General features: G+C 45.4%; 1 protein-coding gene and 1 pseudogene across 1 annotated transcript; one reads left to right on the plus strand and one right to left on the minus strand.

The window, feature by feature from the left end:
- Window positions 1-3,180: 3,180 nt before the first annotated feature.
- Window positions 3,181-4,746, plus strand: LOC120976224 (uncharacterized). The gene is made up of 6 exons (XM_073495627.1): window positions 3,181-3,372; window positions 3,452-3,767; window positions 3,846-3,947; window positions 4,023-4,187; window positions 4,277-4,391; window positions 4,718-4,746. Exons 1-6 carry the CDS (start codon window positions 3,218-3,220, stop codon window positions 4,744-4,746), a joined length of 882 nt encoding a protein of 293 aa, XP_073351728.1. The 5' UTR covers window positions 3,181-3,217.
- Window positions 4,747-14,782: 10,036 nt separating this feature from the next.
- On the minus strand, window positions 14,783-15,788 carry LOC109785556 (glutathione transferase GST 23-like; annotated as a pseudogene).
- Window positions 15,789-21,351: the final 5,563 nt, after the last annotated feature.

Below are 21,351 nucleotides of genomic sequence, written 5' to 3' on the forward strand. Positions count from 1 at the left end.
AGGTCGTACCCGGCCGTCGCCGGCGCGTCGGCGAGCATCTCGTGGATGAGATCGCTGCAGGCCTCGTCGCTCTCGAGGACGGCGGGGTCGGCGATCTCGAGCCTGTGGTCGAGCCCCTTGGCGTCGACCCTGCGCGACCCGTGGGACAGGATCAGGTGGCCGTGGAGGCGCACGGAGCACGGGTGGTCGTGCGGCTTGTCGTGGACGTGCATGGTGCTATCGCCATGGAAACGGACGAGGGTCTCCGTGGCCGCCGCGGCGTGCGGCCACGGTTGCACTACTGCTGCCATTGCAACCGACGAATCTGTATGCGGAGCACAGCGGCGGCTGATGAAAGAGTCCGTGCAATCGAGGCACTTGCGCGTCTAAATTTATGAACGCACGGGCACAGCTTAGTGTAAGAATCGGACACGGTCATAGGCCTTTCCAACTAAACTGGCCCATTTGTCTTGCGAGCGGCAAATAGGCACGCGACTCAAATAATGGCCCAGCCCATATCACGAGTGAGCGCGTTATGCCTTTCCGTTTGTTTTTCTCTGTGATATTTTTGGTTCCGGTTCTCCGTTTGTGGTCTTTTTTCTTCAGTATTTTCTCACATATAATTTTTCTTCTGATCTATTTTCGTATTTTCCATTTTCAATTTATTTTTATTTCCAATTTTATTTTTCATAACTTAAAAAACTTTACAAAATAATAACATTTTCAAAAATTAGTCAAAACTTAAGATTTATTCACTTTTTATTCCAATATATAAAAATCTTAAAATTACATTAATATTTATAAAATACTACGGACATTTATTAAATATGCTCCACTATTCAACATTATAGAAATTTTCAATAAATTATAAATATTATTTAATTATATGAATATTTCTAAAATAATATGTGAATATTTTTTGAAATTACATGAACAAGTTTTTTTAAAAATATTTATTTATTTGTGTGTGTATTATTTATAACACACAAATATTTTAGTTCTACTTTTATCACTGTGATTACAGTTTACATATATTCTTACAAAATTACCAAAATAAAATAAAATGGAAAAAAAGGGGTCATACTGAGTGCAGCGCATTTATGCCCTATTATGCAAGTGCTTTGCTCATGGACTAGCTATTAGACGGCAAATTTGACAATTTTGACCTCGAAACGAAATCAATTCACAGAATGAACTGGGTGCGAAACTATTTCACACCCCTGACCCTTTTGTGTAGCGCCCGCCACGCCGGCGCCACACCCTACGGTGCAGCGCCTAGCTCTGGGGCGTTGCACCTCTGTTCACCGTGGCAGCCCATGGGCCCGCACCCAGCAGTGCAACGCCTCCGAGCTAGGCGCCGCACATGTAATGTGCAGCGCCTAGCCGCTAGGCGCTGCATTGTGACTTATCTGCAACCGCGCCAGCCCTCTCCTCCCCCACCCACCCCATTGCCAGTTACAGAACAAACAGGGCGGCGGCCCTATCCACTCCCCCTCTCAATCCCCTCTCCCAAATCCTTCCGATCCGACGATTTGGTCTGTGCATTTCTTCACCAATCCATCGTAGAAGGTACTCTCCTCCGATCCCCTTCTTTCTATCCATAGAAAATATGATATTTTGAAGATTTGGGGAACCCTTGTTTGAATCTTGCATGTATTAGATTTGGGGAACTTTTGTTTGAATCTTGCATATATTAGATTTGGGGAACCCTTGTTAGATTAGAATGTGGTTTGGATAGATAGGTTGACATGTTATTTATATAGTTTGGATACATAGATTGACATGTTATTTCTATGGAAAAGTTATTTGTATGAAGTAGGCCTAGTTTAGTTTATTTGTACTGAAATTATACTCGTATTGAGAAAAATGCTTTGGATACATATGCTTTGAATCTTGCATGTAGTAGGCCTACTTTAGTTTTTTTGAATTGAAAAGATAATCGTGTTGACAAGAATGCTTTGTTGAAATTGTTAGGATGGTTTGGCTTCTCGATGATCATTGGGACAAACAACACCGGTCGTACGCTATGTCGGTGCAGCAGCGGGTAATACTAAAAGTGGTCGGTGTTATGAATTTCGTATTTTTTTTCAAACACAAATGCCCCATATGTAATGTTATGATTTGTTTGTTTGTAGGAGCTTGCACCTCTGAAGCTTCGGTCTCAGGGGATCAGCCTTGGAGGGATGCGCTATGATGAGCGGTACACATCGTATGTAAGGGAGGAAGGACTTCTCCCTTTCATTCAGTTGGTCCGCCGGTCGACGCCACCCAACAATGCTGCAGCACTCACCGCGCTTATTGATCATTGGAGGCCGGAGACACACACTTTCCATCTTCGCACCGGGGAGATGACCGTGACACTGCAGGATATTGCTATGATCAGCGGTCTTCCTATCGATGGCAATCCTTTATGTATGAAAACCGATTCTGATGGGTGGCGCGCGCAGATGCAAGCCCTTATCGGTATGGTTCCTCCGGAGCCTCGGGAACCAGAAGCAGAAGATAAGAAGAAGGAAAGAGTCGCAGCGGGCGCTACTTTCACGTGGATATCATCGAACTTCTGTCATTGCCTTGATGATGCTAATGAGGACATGGTGAAGACATATGCTCGTGTCTACATGTGGTACGTGATATCCAGGACAATGTTTGCTGATGGCACAGGCAAGAATGCTCCATGGATGTGGCTGAAGGCGTTGACCGTCTTCGATAGCAAATGGAGTTGGGGTTCGGCGACACTAGCTTACTTGTATCGACAGGTATGAAGTTGTTTCCTTTTCACTTCATTGATACATTATCAATGTGCTCTTGCGGCAAATTTGACCATGTTCTCTTTTATGTGCAGTTGGACGAAGCCTGTTGTAGGCACACTGGAGGTATTGGTGGTTGTCTGCTCGCACTTTCCATATGGAGCTGGGAGCGTTTGCCGGTTGGACGACCGAAGACCGTGAAGTACGAGGATTGGGACGATAAAGATGACCCACTACGGCTCCCCACTTGGGCTTACAAGTGTGATGTGTTAAATGAGACGACGGATGATCCCTCGGTAATGTACAAGTTGTACAAGAGCGAGCTGGACGCGATCACGCCTGAGCAGGTGAACCGACATTGCATAAGTGATTATCATGCTTGTATCGTAACTCGATATCAATTTTGCATTCAATCCCATTTGCAGGTGGAATGGGAGCCGTATGGAAAAGGAGAGAGTTTTGGTAACCCTATAGAGTTCCGGCTGAATCCGATGTGCATTAGGGATAGGGATCTCTGGCATATGCGGTGCCCACTGATATGCAACTGGGCGGTTGAGCTTCACCTGCCACATCGGGTGTTCCGCCAGTTTGGTTTGTTCCAGCCACACCCGCCGGAGTGGGAGGACACGGACAAGTTGCTACACGCGTAAGATATAATTAACCTTGAGCACTTAGCAGCTTCTCGACGGTTTCGATGATGCTAATATTCTGTTTCTAACTTGCAGGTTGGATAGGAAAAAGCAGCAGAAGATCAAGGATTGGGCCAACCATCACAGGAAGTATGTCGTGCAGTTCGCTCTTAGTGTGGAGCAAGCAAGGGCTGGAAAACGAGCCCAGCTTCGTGAGCGCTGCCCGATCGCGTTCAACAACTATCTCACATGGTTTCTTGCAAGTACCCGCGTGGAGGTATGCCAGCCGGCGTATGCTGAGGAGATTCTGGAAGAACCCACCGTTTTTGATGAGGTAGCCCAGCACCAGTACAACGCATTAGTCAGGAAAGGCAACTCAGTGATCCCTTCAGCTCCAATGATGAACTTTGTGGTTAGCCCTTTTTGCTTTTCCATTCGCACTATTCACATCTTCGCTTGCCTAACACTTTGATACCGTTTCTGTTCATAGCGTGCCCAGATCAAGAAAGCAGCTGATGAGACCGAGACTATTCTGGAAACAACCCCGGCTGGCAAAAGCGATGGGGAAGGTGCACTTCGAGCATTCATTAAGGTTCACATCTCCTTCAAACTAGCACTTAACATTTGTTGGTACGTTCCATGTCTCATTCACTTGTACATGTTGCAGCGCCAGGGCCAAAAGTTAAGGCGGCTATCAAACCTTTTTGGTTGTCGTGACCCCGAGTATGTATCACCAGAACGGTCTAGGTCGGCGACACCATCAGATCCTGCTTCGGGGCAGAGCCATGGTGAACCTTTCGAGGATGAGGATGTGGGTGTGGTCACCGAAGAGGTATGTCATGACGATATATATCCATTTGTTGATGCATTGCTAACTATATCCTCACACACGGACTTTCCATATCTTTTGTTGATGCATAGGTTGCTGATGATATGACCCTGGGGACGTACCAGGCTCGGTCTGCATACGAGTTGAAGCCTAGGAAGGGAATCAACAAGTACACACCTGAAGACTTCACCCAAAGAGGCCAAAGAGGCAAAAGGACGGTCGGCACCTCGCGGATGGCGGCTTTGGATGACTATTTGGATGACGATGTCGAATCGGAGCCGGAGCCGGAGCCGGAGCGGGTTCCTCTTCCTAGGAAGGTGAAGAAGATAAGCGTCAAGAGGGGGGAGGAGCCAGCAAGCGTGGAAAGCACTAGTCATCGTCATTTTTTTATAATGTTGAACTTAGAGTGGAATTTGTTATGTCGTTGAACTTGGAGCAGTCGTACCTGTAATGTGGAATTTTTTATGTCGATGAACTTGGAGTGGTGGTAGCTTTATGTTAAACTGGAACTTATTGTGATGGTCCTTTGTAAGAAATGATGTCTGTGGTGAACCCTTTTTGAACCTTAATGTTTCTTATATGAATTGTTGAACTGTGGCTGAAAATGACCCAGTAGAGGGGGGGAGGAGGCACAGAAGGTAGGCCTCCAGTTTGAGGCAAAAAATTTGCTAAGTGTTTGTGCAGCGCCTAGCTCGGGGGCGCCACACTATACGGTGCAACGCCTAGCTCGCAGGCGCTGCACTGTATAGTATAGCGCCTCCAAGCTAGGCGCTGCACAGGTCTGTAACTTGCCATACCTTCTGTTGCTCTCTGGATAGCTACAGACCTGTGCAGCGCCTAGCTTGGAGGCGCCACACTCTACAGTGCAGCGCCTGCGAGCTAGGCGTTGCACCGTATAGTGTGGCGCCCCCGAGCTAGGCGCTGCACAGGTCTGTAGCTATCCAGAGAGCCACAGAAGGTATGCCTCCAGTTTGAGGCAAAAAATTCGCTAAGTGTTTGTGCAGCGCCTAGCTTGGAGGCGCCGCACTCTGCATTGCAACGCCTAGCTCGCAGGCGATGCACTGTACAGTGTGGCGCCTCCAAGCTAGGCGCTGCACAGGTCTATAACTTGCCATACCTTCTGTTGCTCTCTGGATAGCTACAGACCTGTGCAGCGCCTAGCTTGGAGGCTCCACACTCTACAGTGCAATGCCTAGCTCGCAGGTGCTGCACTGTACAGTGTGGCGCCTCCAAGCTAGGCGCTGCACAGGCCTGTAACTTGCCATACCTTTTGTTGCTCTCTGGATAGCTACAGACCTGTGCAGCGCCTAGCTTGAAATCGGGGAGCCCATGTTTTCTTGACCGTCATGATTGAGAACTCCGACTCCCTCACGGTGCATGGGTGATTGATGTCCACATTCCTAACGCGACCGGCGGCATACAAATGTGAGCATGGGAGATGAAGCAACAATGGCCTCCCGCAAGTGCAATCACATTGTGTTAACGACACCTTGAAAGCCCGACCTCCATGTTGCCGGCCATCGTTTGTGGTTCCTCCTGGCTCTTTCACTTCGTACTTCCACTCTTCGTTGTCATATAATATAGCTTCTTCTGAGTCCGCCTTCCGTGATTGAAATACCAACCATTCATCAACTTTGGGTGGGAACTTGTACTTGTACTTCCGTGGGTTCTCACCCGTTATCTGTGCATCGGTTTCCATCGAGTACTTTACAAAGTACGCATTCATCTTGTCAAATGTGTATTGAACTATTGCCGTCACGGGTAATCCACGTGCACCTTTGAGCACCCTATTGAAGCATTCGGCCATATTGCTTGTCATTTGACCGTATCTCCGGCCATCTTCATCAAAAGCACGTGCCCACTTGTTCCGGTATTGAATGTGCCTATTGAGAAAATCTTGACCCCCGGGATCAAGTTTTTTGTGTGCGAGCAATTTGTTGTACAAAGTGGCGAAGCGCTTATCGGAGAAAGCGAGACAACAATCTTGAAGATCATCGGCCAACTCCTTAAGGCCACATGCCCTATAGAAGTTCAAACAAAAGTGCCTCATGCACCATCGATGGTGCAACGGAGCATGCCCGGGAATGTCAATCTCCACGGCGTTAAGAATTCCTTGATTCCGTTCCGATATGACACAAATTTCCCTCTGAGCGGGTAGCACCTTCGTCCTCAAAAGATGCAGAAACCACTCCCAGTTGTCATTGTTTTCCACCTCAACCAAAGCAAATGCCAATGGCAACACCCGGTTATTGGCATCACTTGCTATCGCAACCAACAAGGTGCCCTTGTATTGTCCGGTCAAGAACGTGCCATCAATTGCGATGACCGGCCTACAATGTTCGAAAGCCCTCACACATTGCTCGAACGCCCAAAAAGCACGGCCAAATACTCTGACTTTCCTTCCTTCATGAACCGTTGTTTGGTGCCCATGAGGCTCAACCACATGAACCATGCCCGGGTTTGTCGCGGCCATGGCTAACAACAACCTAGGGATTCGGTTGTATGCTTCCTCCCATGTACCATACAACATCTTAAATGCGGCTTGCTTCGCCTTCCATGCCTTGCCGTATTTCACCTTGTAATGAAAGATGGCTTTCACAAGGTCAATGACATGTTGGACGCTCATTGTTGGAAGTGTGGATATTGAGTTGGAGAGTCTGTAAGCGATGAACTCGGACGTGAGTTGTTTGTGGTCTTCGGACACAATCTTGCCATCCACCCTTTTGCCTTGGCACATGTGAGTTGGCACACAACTCACTACATGCCAAGTTGGACCTCCTTTCCATGGTCTTGCACGCACAATCCACGGACAACCGCCATGGCGTCTTGCCACTCCTTGTTGGACCTCCTTTCCACGAGCTCTACCACCACCACGGCCTCTTGAAAGTCCAAGTTGGACCTCCTTTTCATCTTCACATGCACATGCAACCGTGTAGCGCACATTGACGTCCGAGTTCACCACCTTGTGTGGACGATAATGCGTAACCGAGTAGTTGTCGAGCCACATCTTCAAATCCAACAAGCTGTCGAACTTAGAACCTTTAGCAATCCGGTTCTTGTCGTCTACCAAATCACGGTGAGAGCTTGGCCTAACCCCAAGAGGTACACATTGGCCACCATCTACCACGACTTCATCCGCGAGACTAACATCCTTGAACAATGTAGTCCGATGATCCCGACCAAATACCTTCTCGAAAGCTTCGGCCTCCTTCACCGTGAACCCCTCCGCAGCATCAACTTGTTCATCGGGACCATCGTCATCCGAGTCCGATGCATATGCACGGGAAAAAGGGATGGAATGGTCCATTGTCTCTTGCAAATGATATTTGTCGAGATCACCCACATTGTTGTCATGGAGATCAACTTCATTGTCATCGTCCGCATACTCATCATTGTCCTCTTGCAAAGATTCATCTTGGTTGTTTGTATACGGGCCCAATGTTGGCCTCACTTCTTGGGTCAAAAGAGGTTCAACAATTTCATCTCGCTTCAAGGGTGGGGGGATACTAGCAACCAAAGGGAAGGGGTTCCGGTTCAAGTCCAAACGCAAACTTGAATCAACCTTCTTCGTTGCAAATAACTCAAGAGCCTTGTCTAGTGATTCGGCCACCGTCTCCTTGTATGCAACCCAACGTTGCTCCGAGTTGACACGCATTGTCTTCCAACGGATGTGCATTCCAAAACCAACATTATGCCTTCCCTCCAACTCAATGATATCACTAGGGTCCATCCAATTCAAATCTTTCCTAACTTGTTGCAAGAGCTCCGCATAGCTAGGACTACTATCAAACACCATGTCAAGCTCATCCGGATCCGGTTCTTTATTGCCTTTCAAAAAGGTGTCTTTGTCCCCATGATGAACAAACACACATGTTCTTCCCATCCCTATAAGCATTCAAAGAACACAAGGTAACATTGCTTCCATGAGTACTAATCCATGGATTAACACGGAATACAAACCCTAATATATATATGAAACAACAACCCTAACCCTAACCATAACCCTAACCCTAACCATAACCCTAGCCCTAAACCTAACCCTAGCACCAACATAAAAACACCCATAAGAATAACCCTAGCATACTAACAAAGCCTAATCATAGAAATTGGCTAACAAACATCTCACATCTCCATGCATATCTCTAGATCCAAACAAAACTAGGGTTTCCCCAAACTAGCAACAAATGAGCAATGGGAGAACTTTACTTGGATCAAAACAAGGGGATCGGAGATTATTACCTTGAGGGAGGGTTTGACTTCGAAATCCACGGACAAATTCTTCAAATTTGCAAGATTTGGAAGAAGATTTGAGAGGGGGACAGAGTGGGAGAGGGGGCAAAGCTCGGGGAGAGAGTGAGAGAGTGTGTGGTGGGGGGGGGGGGGGGTGGGGGAGGGGGGCCCAGCCAAGTGGCTGGATAAGTCACAGTGCAGCGCCTTTAACTATTTATATTCCTTTTCTTATTTAGTATTTGGGTTGGTAAGTTAAACTAGATAGCTATATGAGTGAAACAAAACAGCTTAAAAATTTGTTGTAAAAAGAAAAAATCTCATTTCCTACGTACAAGAAAAAAGTGGAAGTAAACATAAGCAGTGTAAACTCTTTATCCCAAGGTTGATATTTTTTAATTAGTCATCATATCTTGAAGCGGCCAAGAATAAAGGATTCACGATATGGAATTCCATTACTAGAATACTCCTAGTTATTACTATAACTTAATAATCCATAAGAAGAATCCACCAAAAGTTAGTGAAGGGTTAGGAACACTAAAGTGTGCAGCGCCTAGCCGCTAGGCGCTGCACATTACATGTGCGGCACCTAGTTCGGAGGCGTTGCACGGCTGGGTGCGGGCCCATGGGCTGCCACGGTGGACAGAGGTGCAACGCCCCAGAGCTAGGCGCTGCACCGTAGGGTGTGGCACCGGCGTGGCGGGCGCTACACAAAAGGGTCAGGGGTGTGAAATAGTTTCGCACCCAGTTCATTCTGTGAATTGATTTCGTCCCGAGGTCAAAATTGTCAAATTTGCCCTATTAGACCTGTTAAGGTGTACGAGAAGAACGCCCAACCAGTTATGCCACGTGGCGCATGTGATTGGTCGCAACGAGAAAGTTTTTTATTTTTTTGGATATTATATTTTGGAATACGGTAGTGAGATTTGTTTCCCTTTTTCTTTTTGAGAAATTTTTCTAAGTTTTTTCATTTTCTTTTTGAGATGGATGTGATGTTCACGTAATACGAGAAAGTTTTTTTAATATTGAGATGAAGGTCGCTTTTTTTTTCTTTAAGATGGAGAAACACGCGCTTAGCTTCCTCACAAGTGGCCCGTAATGGCAGGCCCTAACCACTAGTAGACATCAAAGGGCGTGGGCTATAGTTGTTAATCCTAGGGCAGGTAGGCATAAGGTTGCTCGTTTGAACCCCAAAGGAAATGAACCCATTCTTCATTTTGCTTTTCTCTTTGTACCATTCACTTATAGGTGGGACCCAACGGTCGTAAAGATACATATTATGTAAGCCGCTGCGTACCTGGCGCCTCGTTGGCACTCCAGGCATGCGAATAGAAATAGAATGCTACGGCAACACAGTTAACGTCTCTAGACGATGAATGCATTTTATTACACGCGAAAGTTAAGTCCGTGCGCCACTTTTCTGTAAGCCACAACGGTAGACACCGAAATGATCATCCATGTCAATTTCAAGCAACAATGGTGCATTAACTCTTGCTATTTCTCTTCCAGATGAGAATTAGCAAATCCGTCTATTTTAACAAGAATTTGTTCAGCAATACGTAATGTATAGGATACAAAATTGATGACACGTGCCAAAAATTTTCATGTTTACCAATTTTGCATTAGGTAATTAATTAGTTATAATAAGGGTTTGTTTAGGGCACATTTAGATGTGCTTTAGTTATGCGAGTACCCATCTAAGTGACTCAATTAAATTAGAAAGAAAAAACCAAAGAAAATATTAGCATGAATCTTAACATAAAATCAATGACAAAAAAATTAGATGTGCAATATTTAGAGCTCAGATAAATGTAGATTTGCATTAGTAAAAGGGTTTGTCTAGATCTCAGTCGACTTAGACTTTGCGAAGTCTAGGTCGACTGACATCATATATAAATTGATCGCAGGTTTAACTCCGTTCGCATGCCTGGAGTCAGTTTCCTGTTTGTTTTGTGTTGGCCTGCGTTGGCCTTTGTTGGCTCACCACGTGGGCTGCTATTGGCCTGTATTGACATTGTTCATTTGTTGTTCCTGTGTTTTTTTTGTTTTTTTATTTGTGCGTTTTACTGGAATTGCTAGAATATTGTCCCGTTGGTGTATTGCTACACAGCACAATGTAGCTCTTATTTTTTTACGCTAGCATTGCTAATGCTCTGTTCCTTCTTTTTGTGTCATTTTGTTTCTCTTTAATCTTTTTTTTACAATTTTTTTTGTATTTTTAAATGATAAAGAAATATTTAATGCAACAAATACAAAAATTAAAAACAAACAAAATATAAAGAAGAAGACAATTTAATTGTCTGTGACCAACGAAAAACTATATGCGGCCGACAAGTGTGCAAATGGGTATCAAAATTATTTTGGAACGGGAAAAAGTAATTTGCATGCGAATGACATGTAATTGTATGCGACATGTAATTGTGTCCGATCGAGGACATGCAATTGCATGCGGTTGACATGTGTGCAACTGGGTAGACGGACAAGCAACTCATGTGGCCGAAGTGTGTGCCACCTGATGGCAAATATTTAAGAAAGAAAAACAATTAAGTTTGCTAGCAAATATTTAAAATACCAATTTGAATCTTCCCTCATCCCTCACAAAACAATAAAGAGTTGCACTCTCTTTGAAGACATGCAATTATAGTCGGGCGACGCTTGCACTTGTGTGCATAGTAGCAACTGCAATTGCCTTCCTTCACCTGGACAGAACATTATTGAGTTGGAGTTGCAATCAGAAGATGCGCATGCCATTGCGTAACTATTGGAAGACATGCAATTGCAGTCGGGGCGAAGCTTGCAGTTGCGTGCCTACTAGCAAACTCCCTTCACAACAACATTAAAAATGTGTCTGAGGATCTAGACAAGTAAATCTTCTCTCCTTTAATATGTTCCTTTTCTTTAGAAAATGAGCTCCGTTGTCAGAATCAGACACAAAAAAAAAATCTTCATCCTTGGAAAAACAAAAAAAAGGAAAAAAATGTGTATGATTTCAAAAAATAAGAAAAAAAACATAAACTGGTTGTGAGATCGGGTGTTTGATTTGTGTTTGCGGGCATTGCAGAAAACGGGGGTGTTATGGTGCTCTTGTGACACATAGCAAGGGTATAGTAGGGGATTCACGGGAGAGCTGCCCCCCTTCCGACCAAGCAAAAAAGTCTAGTTGCGAAAAATGTTTGTAAAAATACATGTAGTTATAGTCCAGGGGACAGCACTTGCAATTTCATGACTAGTTGCCCCCCTCTCTCTTGTTGTCGCCCCTCCGACAAAACAAAGGCGCCTAGTTGCAACTAAGTTAGAAGACACTAAGTTACGACCATGCTAGAAGACATGCGGTTGCATGAGTATAGTCGGACATGCAGCTGGACACCTCTCTCTCGTTGCCGCCTCCTCTGACAAAACAAGCCCCCCTAGTTGCGACCAAGTTAGAAGACATGCAGTTGTGTGCCCGTTGTGGGACATGCAACTGGCCCCATCTCTCTCGATGGCGTCCCCTCCGACAAAACAAGGGTCCGCCCCAGTTGCGACCATGGTCGAAGACATGCAGTTGCGTGCCTAGTGTGGGACATGCAACTGATACCTCTCCCCGTACAACAAAAAATGGAAGTTGAGTTGCAACCAAGTTATAAGACATGCAGTTGCGACCAAATTAGAAGACATGTAGTTTGCGTGCCTGTTGTGTGACATGCAACTGGCGCCCCTCCCCATACAACAAAAATGGAAGTCGAGTTGCAACCAAGTTATAAGACATGCATTTGCCACCAAGTTAGAAAGATATGCAGTTACGTGCCTAGTGTGGGACATGCAACTGGGCCCCATCTCTCTCAACGCCGCCCCCTCCAAGAAAACAAATGTCCTCCCAGTTGCGACCAAGTTAGAAGACATGGAGTTGTGTACCCATTGTGGGACATGCAACTGGCGCTTCTCCCTGCATAGCAAAAATGGAAGTCGAGTTGTAACGAAGTTATAAGACATGCAGTTGCGATCATGTTAGAAGACATGCAGTTACGCGCCTAGTGTGAGACATGCAACTGAGCCCCATCTCTCTGGACGTAGCCCCCTCCGAGAAAACAAAGGCCACCCTAGTTCATACCAAGTTAGAACACATGTAGTTGCATGCCCATTGTAGGACATGCAACTGGCGCCTCTCCCCGCACAACAAAACTGGAAGTCGAGTTGCAACCAAGTAAAACCAAGAAAAGGGCTATACAACTCCTAGTTATGGCCCAGTAATACATATGAGGGGATTTGAGTTCGGAGATAATCCTCAAAAACATGGATATGATTTCGCGAAAGTAATGTTTCAGCAAAATCATATTCTTCGACCTACTAATGTCGACTAGAATAAAACAAAACAAGTGAAATGAATCACTCCTGCTGATGGCTTCACTAATATGTACGAGGGGATATGAGAGAAGCACTTCTTGAGACACCAAAAAAAATCCCAGTAAAGAACAGTATAAATGATAGCACTCACCAGATTAAAAAATGAAAAAAATGTGTCCAAAAAAAGATAACCAGCAGAGGTTTATTTCCTAAAAAACAAAAAAGAATGTCAACTTAGCAAAAACCCTAAACACACATCTGTCTTGTCACCTACACATGAATAGAGGGTGTAAAAAAATGCAATATACTCTGTGTACAGAGGATGTACAGAGGGGGTGTGAAAATTTCTCTATAAGTACGCACAAGCATAAAAAATGTGTTGATAAAATACAACTTCCAGTACAATCCAATGGAGAAACACACTTCATCTTCAGTCTCTTAGCCTACTAAAATAAATTTAGTACTGGTAGTTGTAAAACAATCTTTACTGGAAAGAACCTCAAAATAAAAAGCAAAAAAAAAACAAAAAATAAATAAATCAGAATGACACTTGACGGTGGCACATAAAAACAGAGCTTTATTTATCGAGGTAAGTGAATGTACCTACAAGCAACGAAACCAGTTTCATCGTCAAAAAATCCACCACACCAACATTACCGATAGACACAAGTGAGTGAGAGACATGTAGTTGTAAACTAGAAGGCAATATTTTCAAATAAACATAAAAATAGCAACTTTTTAATAAATAATTTAAAACAAAAGGTAGGAAGAATGGCCATTAGCCTGAAAAATATTTGTAAAGACCACAAAAAAAGTCACATAATCAGCCGATTTTGCAAAATGAACACGCCCAAAGTTGCTTGTTCCATTGGATCTCGACTTCCAGGTCGGGAAAGAAGAAATTTCAGAAACACAAAGAAATAACTTTTTTGTAAAATGACACATATCAGGCATGTTTCTTATCTCATGTTCGCACACACTACCTCATCGTAGTTGCAAACACATTGTACTCCTTGCAGTTGCCCGTGAGTTTGGATGCAGGCAGTTGTGTAGACATTCTACCCCCTTGTAGTTGCACGTGGTTCCCATAAATACAATTGTGCGTATGGGACACGTGATCTTTTTAGTGGTAAAAATACAAAGAAAAAGCAATTGTTTCTCTATCAACCTGACATAGAAAAGAATAAGACATATAAACATGACTAAAATATTTTTTGGCAATACATAAATGAGAAAAGCAAAAACTATAAAAAGAAATAGGCAATATAATAAACAAAAAAATCATGTAGAAAAGACATCAACAAAGTTAGAGTAAAAATAGCTCAAGCGTGCCAAAATGTTTGTTTTACAATTTTTTAGATGGTCCATATTTCAATAAAAATAAAAAATATAAATATAATAAATGTAAAAATAGCTTAATAAAAATGATAAATACATACACTAAAATAGAAAAGAAAATAAATAAATAAATAAGAAGGATAAAAGTAGACGTGAATACACAAACTGAGCTGCCCTAGTGAGCTTCTTACTGTGCACACTTACCCAACAAAAAAATAAAGAAAAATACAATGTATTCACATGGAAGACCTATGAGAAAATAAAAAAGAAAAAAGAAAAAAAATATAAAGAACTGCAAGCGACAACCCATGGGCCAGATAGGAAAGCAATGCAGCGGCAGAAGGTCTAGTGCCTGCTGGGACAAAGCCCAATACGTTTTGGACAAGAAATACATGAGCGCAACAGAACACGGATCGATCAAAGCAAAAGCAAATCGTACAGCTAATCTCGTCGACTGAGACTTCACTAAATCTCAGTCGACTGAGATATAGCAAACCCCTTAGGCTGGTCATAGTGGGAAGTAATTTATACTAGTGTCATGCATATGACACTAGTCTAAGTTACTATCTTCATAGTGCAAAATAATATAATAGTAGTGCTATAGAGGACTTCATTTATTAGTTTGTAGACCCATCTTGTTTTAAGAAGCGCTATATTATAGTGTGATAGAGTAAAACTGTTTATAGTAATTCGTGGTCAAAGTTTTTGTTACGGAAATCGTTGGTCAAAGTTATTGCAACAGCCAAATATATTTTTACATTGTGAGCGACTTTGATTGGCCAAATATATATAGTTTTGGGTCACAACTCACCACACACGCAACAATGTTCTGTACAATTTTGGTGTTATTTCTTGTGCATTGACTTGGCAAGGAGCACGAAGCGGTCCTTCATAGCCGCGTAGTAGGCGACCATCTCGTCCCTGCTCGGCAAGCACTTCTTCACGACCTCGTCGGAGGCATACTCCCCGCGCCACCGGCACAAGGCAGGGTAATCCTCCTCGCGGATCATGCTAGTTTCCACGCCGGCGACCTCCTCCAGCACCGAGAGCCAGGCGAGCCCGCTGGCGGCGACGTCGAGCAGCCCTATGGAGTCGCCTCCGAAGAACCGCCTCCCCTCCAGTTGCGCCTCCATGAGCGCCAGGTTCTCCTTGGCCTCCTCCACGAACCCACTCCGTGCCTCGCCCTCCGGCGTCCACAGCGCCTTGAAGAGCGTCCTCGAGCACCTGTCGGCGGCGAACTGCGCCCAGAAGCGGGCGGCGGCGCGGGCGAGCGGGTCGACAGGCAGTAGCGGCGGGCCCTCGAAGGCCTCGTCCACGTACTTGACGATGACGAGCGACTCGGCGACGGTGCGGACGTCGTCGTCTGCGCCGTGGAGGAGCAACGGCACCTTCTTGTGGACGGGGTTGTGCCGGAGCAGCAGCTCGGTCTTGCTGCCGAGGTCCTCCTGGATGAACTCGTAGGGGCACCCCCTTCAGCCCTAGCGCCGCCTCCGCGCGGTGCGTGAACGGGCTCCCGAAGGAGCCCAGCAGCCTCACCGGCGCCGGCTCGCTCATCTTTTCTCCTCTCGTTTCTACAGCGAGCTCACAAGTCACAACACGGCTGAAATAATGGCTGGTGTGGTGCCTATCATATGAGTGCACATGGCATAATATATGTTGGATTTCTGGCTTGTCAAACACTCAATTTTCTACCGACGACATCAATAGTCGACTGTCAACTTTGGTAGCCTGCGGAATTACATTATGTTGGGTACTTGGTGGCGATGGGATCATGGGATAGGTACTCTATTTTATTCATTCATGCGTTGAAGACGAGAGTTTGCTGAAGTTTGCAGTGACGGAGATGCTGATGCCAAAGGTAATGTCGCCGGTTCTCGTTGTCTTGCTCAAGTCTGTTGTCCAACTGCCTGCATGTCTTGGTTTGTACTGTAAACACTCTCTGACATGACGTCTGAAATCCTTTTCAATCCATAAAGCCTAAGCATCAATAGTCATGACCAAAGTTCTAAGGGGCGTGGTATGAAGACAGGCCGGGTCGCGAGCCTTCAGATCTGGCATCATCGAGCGGCTGAGCGTTGCCCTCCCATGTTGCAACAGAGGTCATATTGCAGTAAAGCTCATGTTGCAGAAGCCTTTTTTTTGCAACAGAGCCCGTGGCGTGAAGGAGACATGCAGGCGGCTGTAGGAGGTTGCGGTGGTGGCGGCCATGGCCGCTCATGGTCGAGGCGGGCAAGGGTGTTGGATCGCCAGGCTGAGGACGACGGAGACAGGAGGCGTAGGGGCATGCTCTGCTCGTCTCTGGTTACAAGATCCACAGGTGACATCGGGCTAGCAACGGGCGAATCTGAGAAGCACTGCAAATATCACAAGGTTGGGCACGTTGACGTGAGGTGGAACCACGACAAGATGAATGGTTTGTGGAAAGAATGGGAGTACGGCAGCCTGACGGTCTCCTCCTCCTCTTCGGTCCCCTCCCCCGGCAAAGAGACGGCGCACATATCACCTGGCTCATGGCGGCGCTTTTGGCAAGAGTCAAACACCCGGCAGCCTAGGTCTCTTTCTCTCTGTAAGCAAAGACTGATGCCTTGGGCTCGTTGTAGTTCAACTTGATCGAGAGGATGAGCTTGATGTACTACGTGAAGCCTATCTGAGCAACGCCCATCATGCTGTGGAAAACGATGTGCGGCCAGCTTTTCGGGCAGAAACACCTCTACTTGCCAGTGGTGAGGTCATACTCACAGGTGACTGGGGCCTCATCGAGGGCCGCGTCGATGAGCTCGCGGAATGTCTCACGGCTTCGTTAGATGGCGGCAAGGTTGGCGACCTCAACCCGGTACGGTCGAGCCCTCGGATGAAGAGAGGAGCAAGATCCATCATGTCGCCGCTATCGACCCGAATCATGATGTGTGCAGGTACTCGTGAGACATGAGCACGCTGTCGTTGATGTGAATGAAGCACGGGTGGCCACTCGTCCTGGCATCCATCCTTGTGCTGGTCTGGGCGTAGTCATGGATGTGGGCGTCTATCACCGCTATGGCCACTATGATGGAGGAGAAGAAGTTGATGTCATGGAACTCGTCTGTTCCACGATCGATTGTGGTTGATGAAATACGTGATCACTGTCGTGAATGAAGAATAGTGGGCAGAGATAGTCTTAAGTTAGTAGTTCCCGAGGGTGTTGCTTGCGGATTGGGTCTAGGGGCAGCCTCCATGCGCCATCCAGACCAACACTCTATAAATTTATTTGCTCTCTATCTTAATATATATATACAAACAGATCTTCTACCTGTTCTCGAAGAAAAACCCGACAATGCTAGTCTCTTCCCGCAACTTCCATGGCTATGCCTGGAACTCCACCTCCCCAGAAACAACCGAAACAAAAAAGACCCGAACAAGGCAACAGGAGTTGTTCAATCCTGCAGTGCTTCATCGGGCACCTCGTCAGTGCCCCCCCCCCCCCCCCCCCCCCCAAAAAAAAACATTGGTAAGACCTCCATGGACATGAGGCGCACATGGCCTTGCGTGGGAGGTCACCTCGGACCTCTTCGAGGTATAGTTCATCGGCCCAGTGCACGCATGCCCGCAAGTTGCCTTGAGATTCCGGATCCATGTAAACTTTTCACTTGGATAATCAATCAAGATTTCTTTTTGGTCCATACGTTTACATATACTATGCTATTTGACTGCATTTATGCTTGCATTTTAGGTCATGAACCAAACACCTTCATTCCTCCCGTCGATTGTGTTTACATATAAATACATTACCATGTGTTTTTTTTCTATACTACTTCCTCGATTTCTAAGTATAAGTCTTATTAAAGATTTCAATACGGATTATATATAGGTGTATATAGACAAATTTTGAAGTATAGGTTCACTCATTTTGCTCTGTATGTAGTCTGCATTGGAATCCCTAAAAAGGCATATATTTAGAAATGAAAGGAGTACTTTTTACTGGGATGTTTATTTCCTACTATACTATCGGAAGTGATAGTATAGTGTGTCTATAGTTCTATACACGGTGAAGGAAAGGATAGGCGTGTTCAAAAAAAGGAAAGAATAGGCCCACTTTAGCTCGAGGTCGTGAGGAGAAGCGTTTCCTGCCTGATCTAGAATTCGATTCCTACTCAGCCCAATGCCCGCGCATTCATAAGCGTAGCCGCGCACGCAGTTCGGCTGTCAATTGTTTCCCGTCCGCCTGTTCTTTCTTCCATCAGCGTAGGACTCTACCGACACGGCGCCGGCCATGGCAGCGCCAGCAGAACTGCCACCATGGCCGCACGCGGCGGCGGCGACGGAGACCCGCAGCCGTTTCCAAGGGCAAGGGACCATCCACTTCCGGAGCAAGCCACGCGACCGCCCGTGCTTCTTGCGCCTCCACGGCGACCTGATCCTGACCCAGGGGTCGCGCGGGATCGGACCACGGGGCGGGTTGGCGTGCGACAGCGATCAAGTCGTCAGGGCGCTCGACCAGCGGGCCAGGTTCTTCGACCCCAGCATGTTCAAGTTCATGGGGGTCTGCAGCAGATTCATCCACGTTATGCTCGCCGAGGCGCTGGCGACCAGCGAGTACGGCAGCTGGGAGGATTCACTCCGTACGCCGGCCCTTAACATAGCCATGGGGATCCTCAGGTACGTACGTGAGAAAGACAAGACCTTAGGCGACTCGGGATACGACATAGACGTCGAGATGCCTCAGTTACATGTGAGTTTGGTGCAAAAGGAGGCCGCCGCGGTAACCGGGGCTGCCGGAGTCACCGCACGTGGCCGGAAGCGAAAGCGCCGCCATGAGCCCCGCGAGCTGTGCGGCGTCTGTTTGCTGGACTTGGAGATCCAAGACGGGATGTTGGGCTGGAAGCTTGAAGACGGGAAGACCAGGCTGCCATGCTCCCATGCCTTCCATAGCCAGTGCATTGTGCCTTGGTTCTTCGAGGCCACGACTTGCCCCACTTGCCGGCATGACATTATGGAATGCTTCAGCTTTGAGAGATCGGTATGTTCCGACGACTCATAAATCTCAAAGCAGATGACGATGGGCAGTTTCTAGATGAAGTAGCCCATCGATGATGAACAGTTCCAACTTCCAAGATGAAGTAGCCCAAGATAGTGATGAACAATCCACAGGTTCTGAAGGCGCAGGAACCCAGATATATGTAAGCCTAATATGAGCAGAGCACATCATGAGTTGAATTTGAGCGGATGAATTTTATGCCGCGCTGCCCGAGGACTTCCATTTTGTCTCATACATGTAACACATTTCATTTTGGAATTCATTTTTTTAAGAGAACGCAACATATTTACACTATTCATGAGATGAATTTGAGCGGATGAATTTTATAAGCTTAGGACTTAGGAGGTTGAGAAAACTTGAAGCCTATAAGAAATGGAAGGGGATCATCCAAAGATTGCACTTTTTGTATGTGAATTGGAAGTGGCAAGTGGCCTGGCTCATTAGCTTCTCTCTATGTTTTCCCCATGACGCCTTACTTATTTTCCGGAAGATGTTTATGGAACTGACAAAAGATCTCATCTGACAACTTTCCCAAAAAGTGTGTGAACACGCCCGTAAAAATGGTTTTACCGGAAGTTTTTTACCGAAGTTGTTCGAGATGCTCTTACTAGTAGTAATAGTAGTAATCGTCGGTATACAAGATTTGCAAAAAAAAAAAATCATCTCTATACATGCAATTTAATCAAGTGCAACTTGCCTGTTAGGATTTAATTAATGTTGTAATTAAGAAGATAATCCTCTCTGTGTTACTGCACTTGCGTTGCCAATCTGACAGGAGTCACGACGGTTTCCTTGCTCTGCATCGAGTGGACGCGACCCTTCACTTGTAGCGTGTTTGGTTACCTGCATCTATTTAGGCACTTTGCATATTTGTCCCAGTTGGGCCTGGTTGAGGAAATGCAAGCAAAAAACCAACATATGTGTGTTGGTTAGTTACCCGCATCCCCTCTAGTCTGCATGCGCTGCAACGGAAGGCAGGTTGTTTGATTGCAGATTTATTTCGGAGGAAACACAAGTCACTTTGGCATTTATTGATGTTGTGTTTACAACATACCTATTTGAATTTCTTCGTGCTAACGGAATGCCGTGTATCTGTTGGAGGCCTACCTCATATTTATTGTAATTACATACAATATATAACTTTCCCGTACTTTTTAGAGTCCTATCGGTCAGAGGCCTACTAACATTACTCCATGTGACACTTGTAGTCACTTTGCATTTATTGATATCGTGTTTACAATATAACTGTCAAATTTTTCACGCGCTTATAAGAAACCTTGTACCTATCAGATGCCTACTTCATATTTATAGAAATACAACATATACATGTTTACTTTCTCCCGCGCTTTTTTAGAGGCCTACTCACATTACTCCGTGTAACATTTGAAGTTTTGCATTTACTGAAATTGTGTTTACAGTATATCCGTCTAAAGTTTCATGCGCTTTCTAGGGCCCTACTCACAGTACTTCATCTGACACTTGGAGTCACTTTGCATTTATTGATGTTGTATTTACAGTATATCTGCTTAAAAAATTTCCTACAAAAAAATATCTGTTTAAATTTTCACATGCTTATAAGAGGCCTAGCATCCATTGGATGCCTACTTCATATTTATTGAATACGTACAACATACATATGTTTAATTTTCCCCATGCTTTTTAGAGGCCTCCTATCCGTTAGAGGCCTACTGACATTACTCCATGTGACACTTGAAGTCACTTTGCATTTATTGATATTGTGTTTACAGTATATCCGCCCAAATATTCACGTGCTTATAAGAGCATCTGCAATAGTCTATATGATAGATTCGTTGGTATAAGGATCACGTCAGCAGTTATCGGCGTTTCATACAAGTTCCCCAATGAATCGTATGTCTGATGGGAACCACACACATTAAATCAATAAACAAACCTGATGACTAACACCCAAGAGAAGGAAATTGGGGAGGCAGCTGCCGCAGCTCTCATCAGGTCAGTCAGGGCCCACAGAAATGACTGTAATTACCTCGGCGCTTGTGGATAGAACGTTGGTTCAGAATCATACGATCTCATTCTCTCTCTTCTAAGAAGCCTCGTGTCCATCAGATACCTACTTCATATTTATTGAAATTATAGACAACATATACCTGTTTAATTTTTCCCGCGCCTTTTTGAGGCCACACATTTCTTCACATTTTTAACTCAATGAATGGTTTGCTTTAACTAGTTACCTCCACGTAAAATCTTTGCTATTTCTGTGTCAGCTTGGATGTACGATGGCCCTTCATT

This window comes from Aegilops tauschii, chromosome 3, assembly GCF_002575655.3.
Source record: "Aegilops tauschii subsp. strangulata cultivar AL8/78 chromosome 3, Aet v6.0, whole genome shotgun sequence".
Lineage (NCBI taxonomy): Eukaryota > Viridiplantae > Streptophyta > Magnoliopsida > Poales > Poaceae > Aegilops > Aegilops tauschii.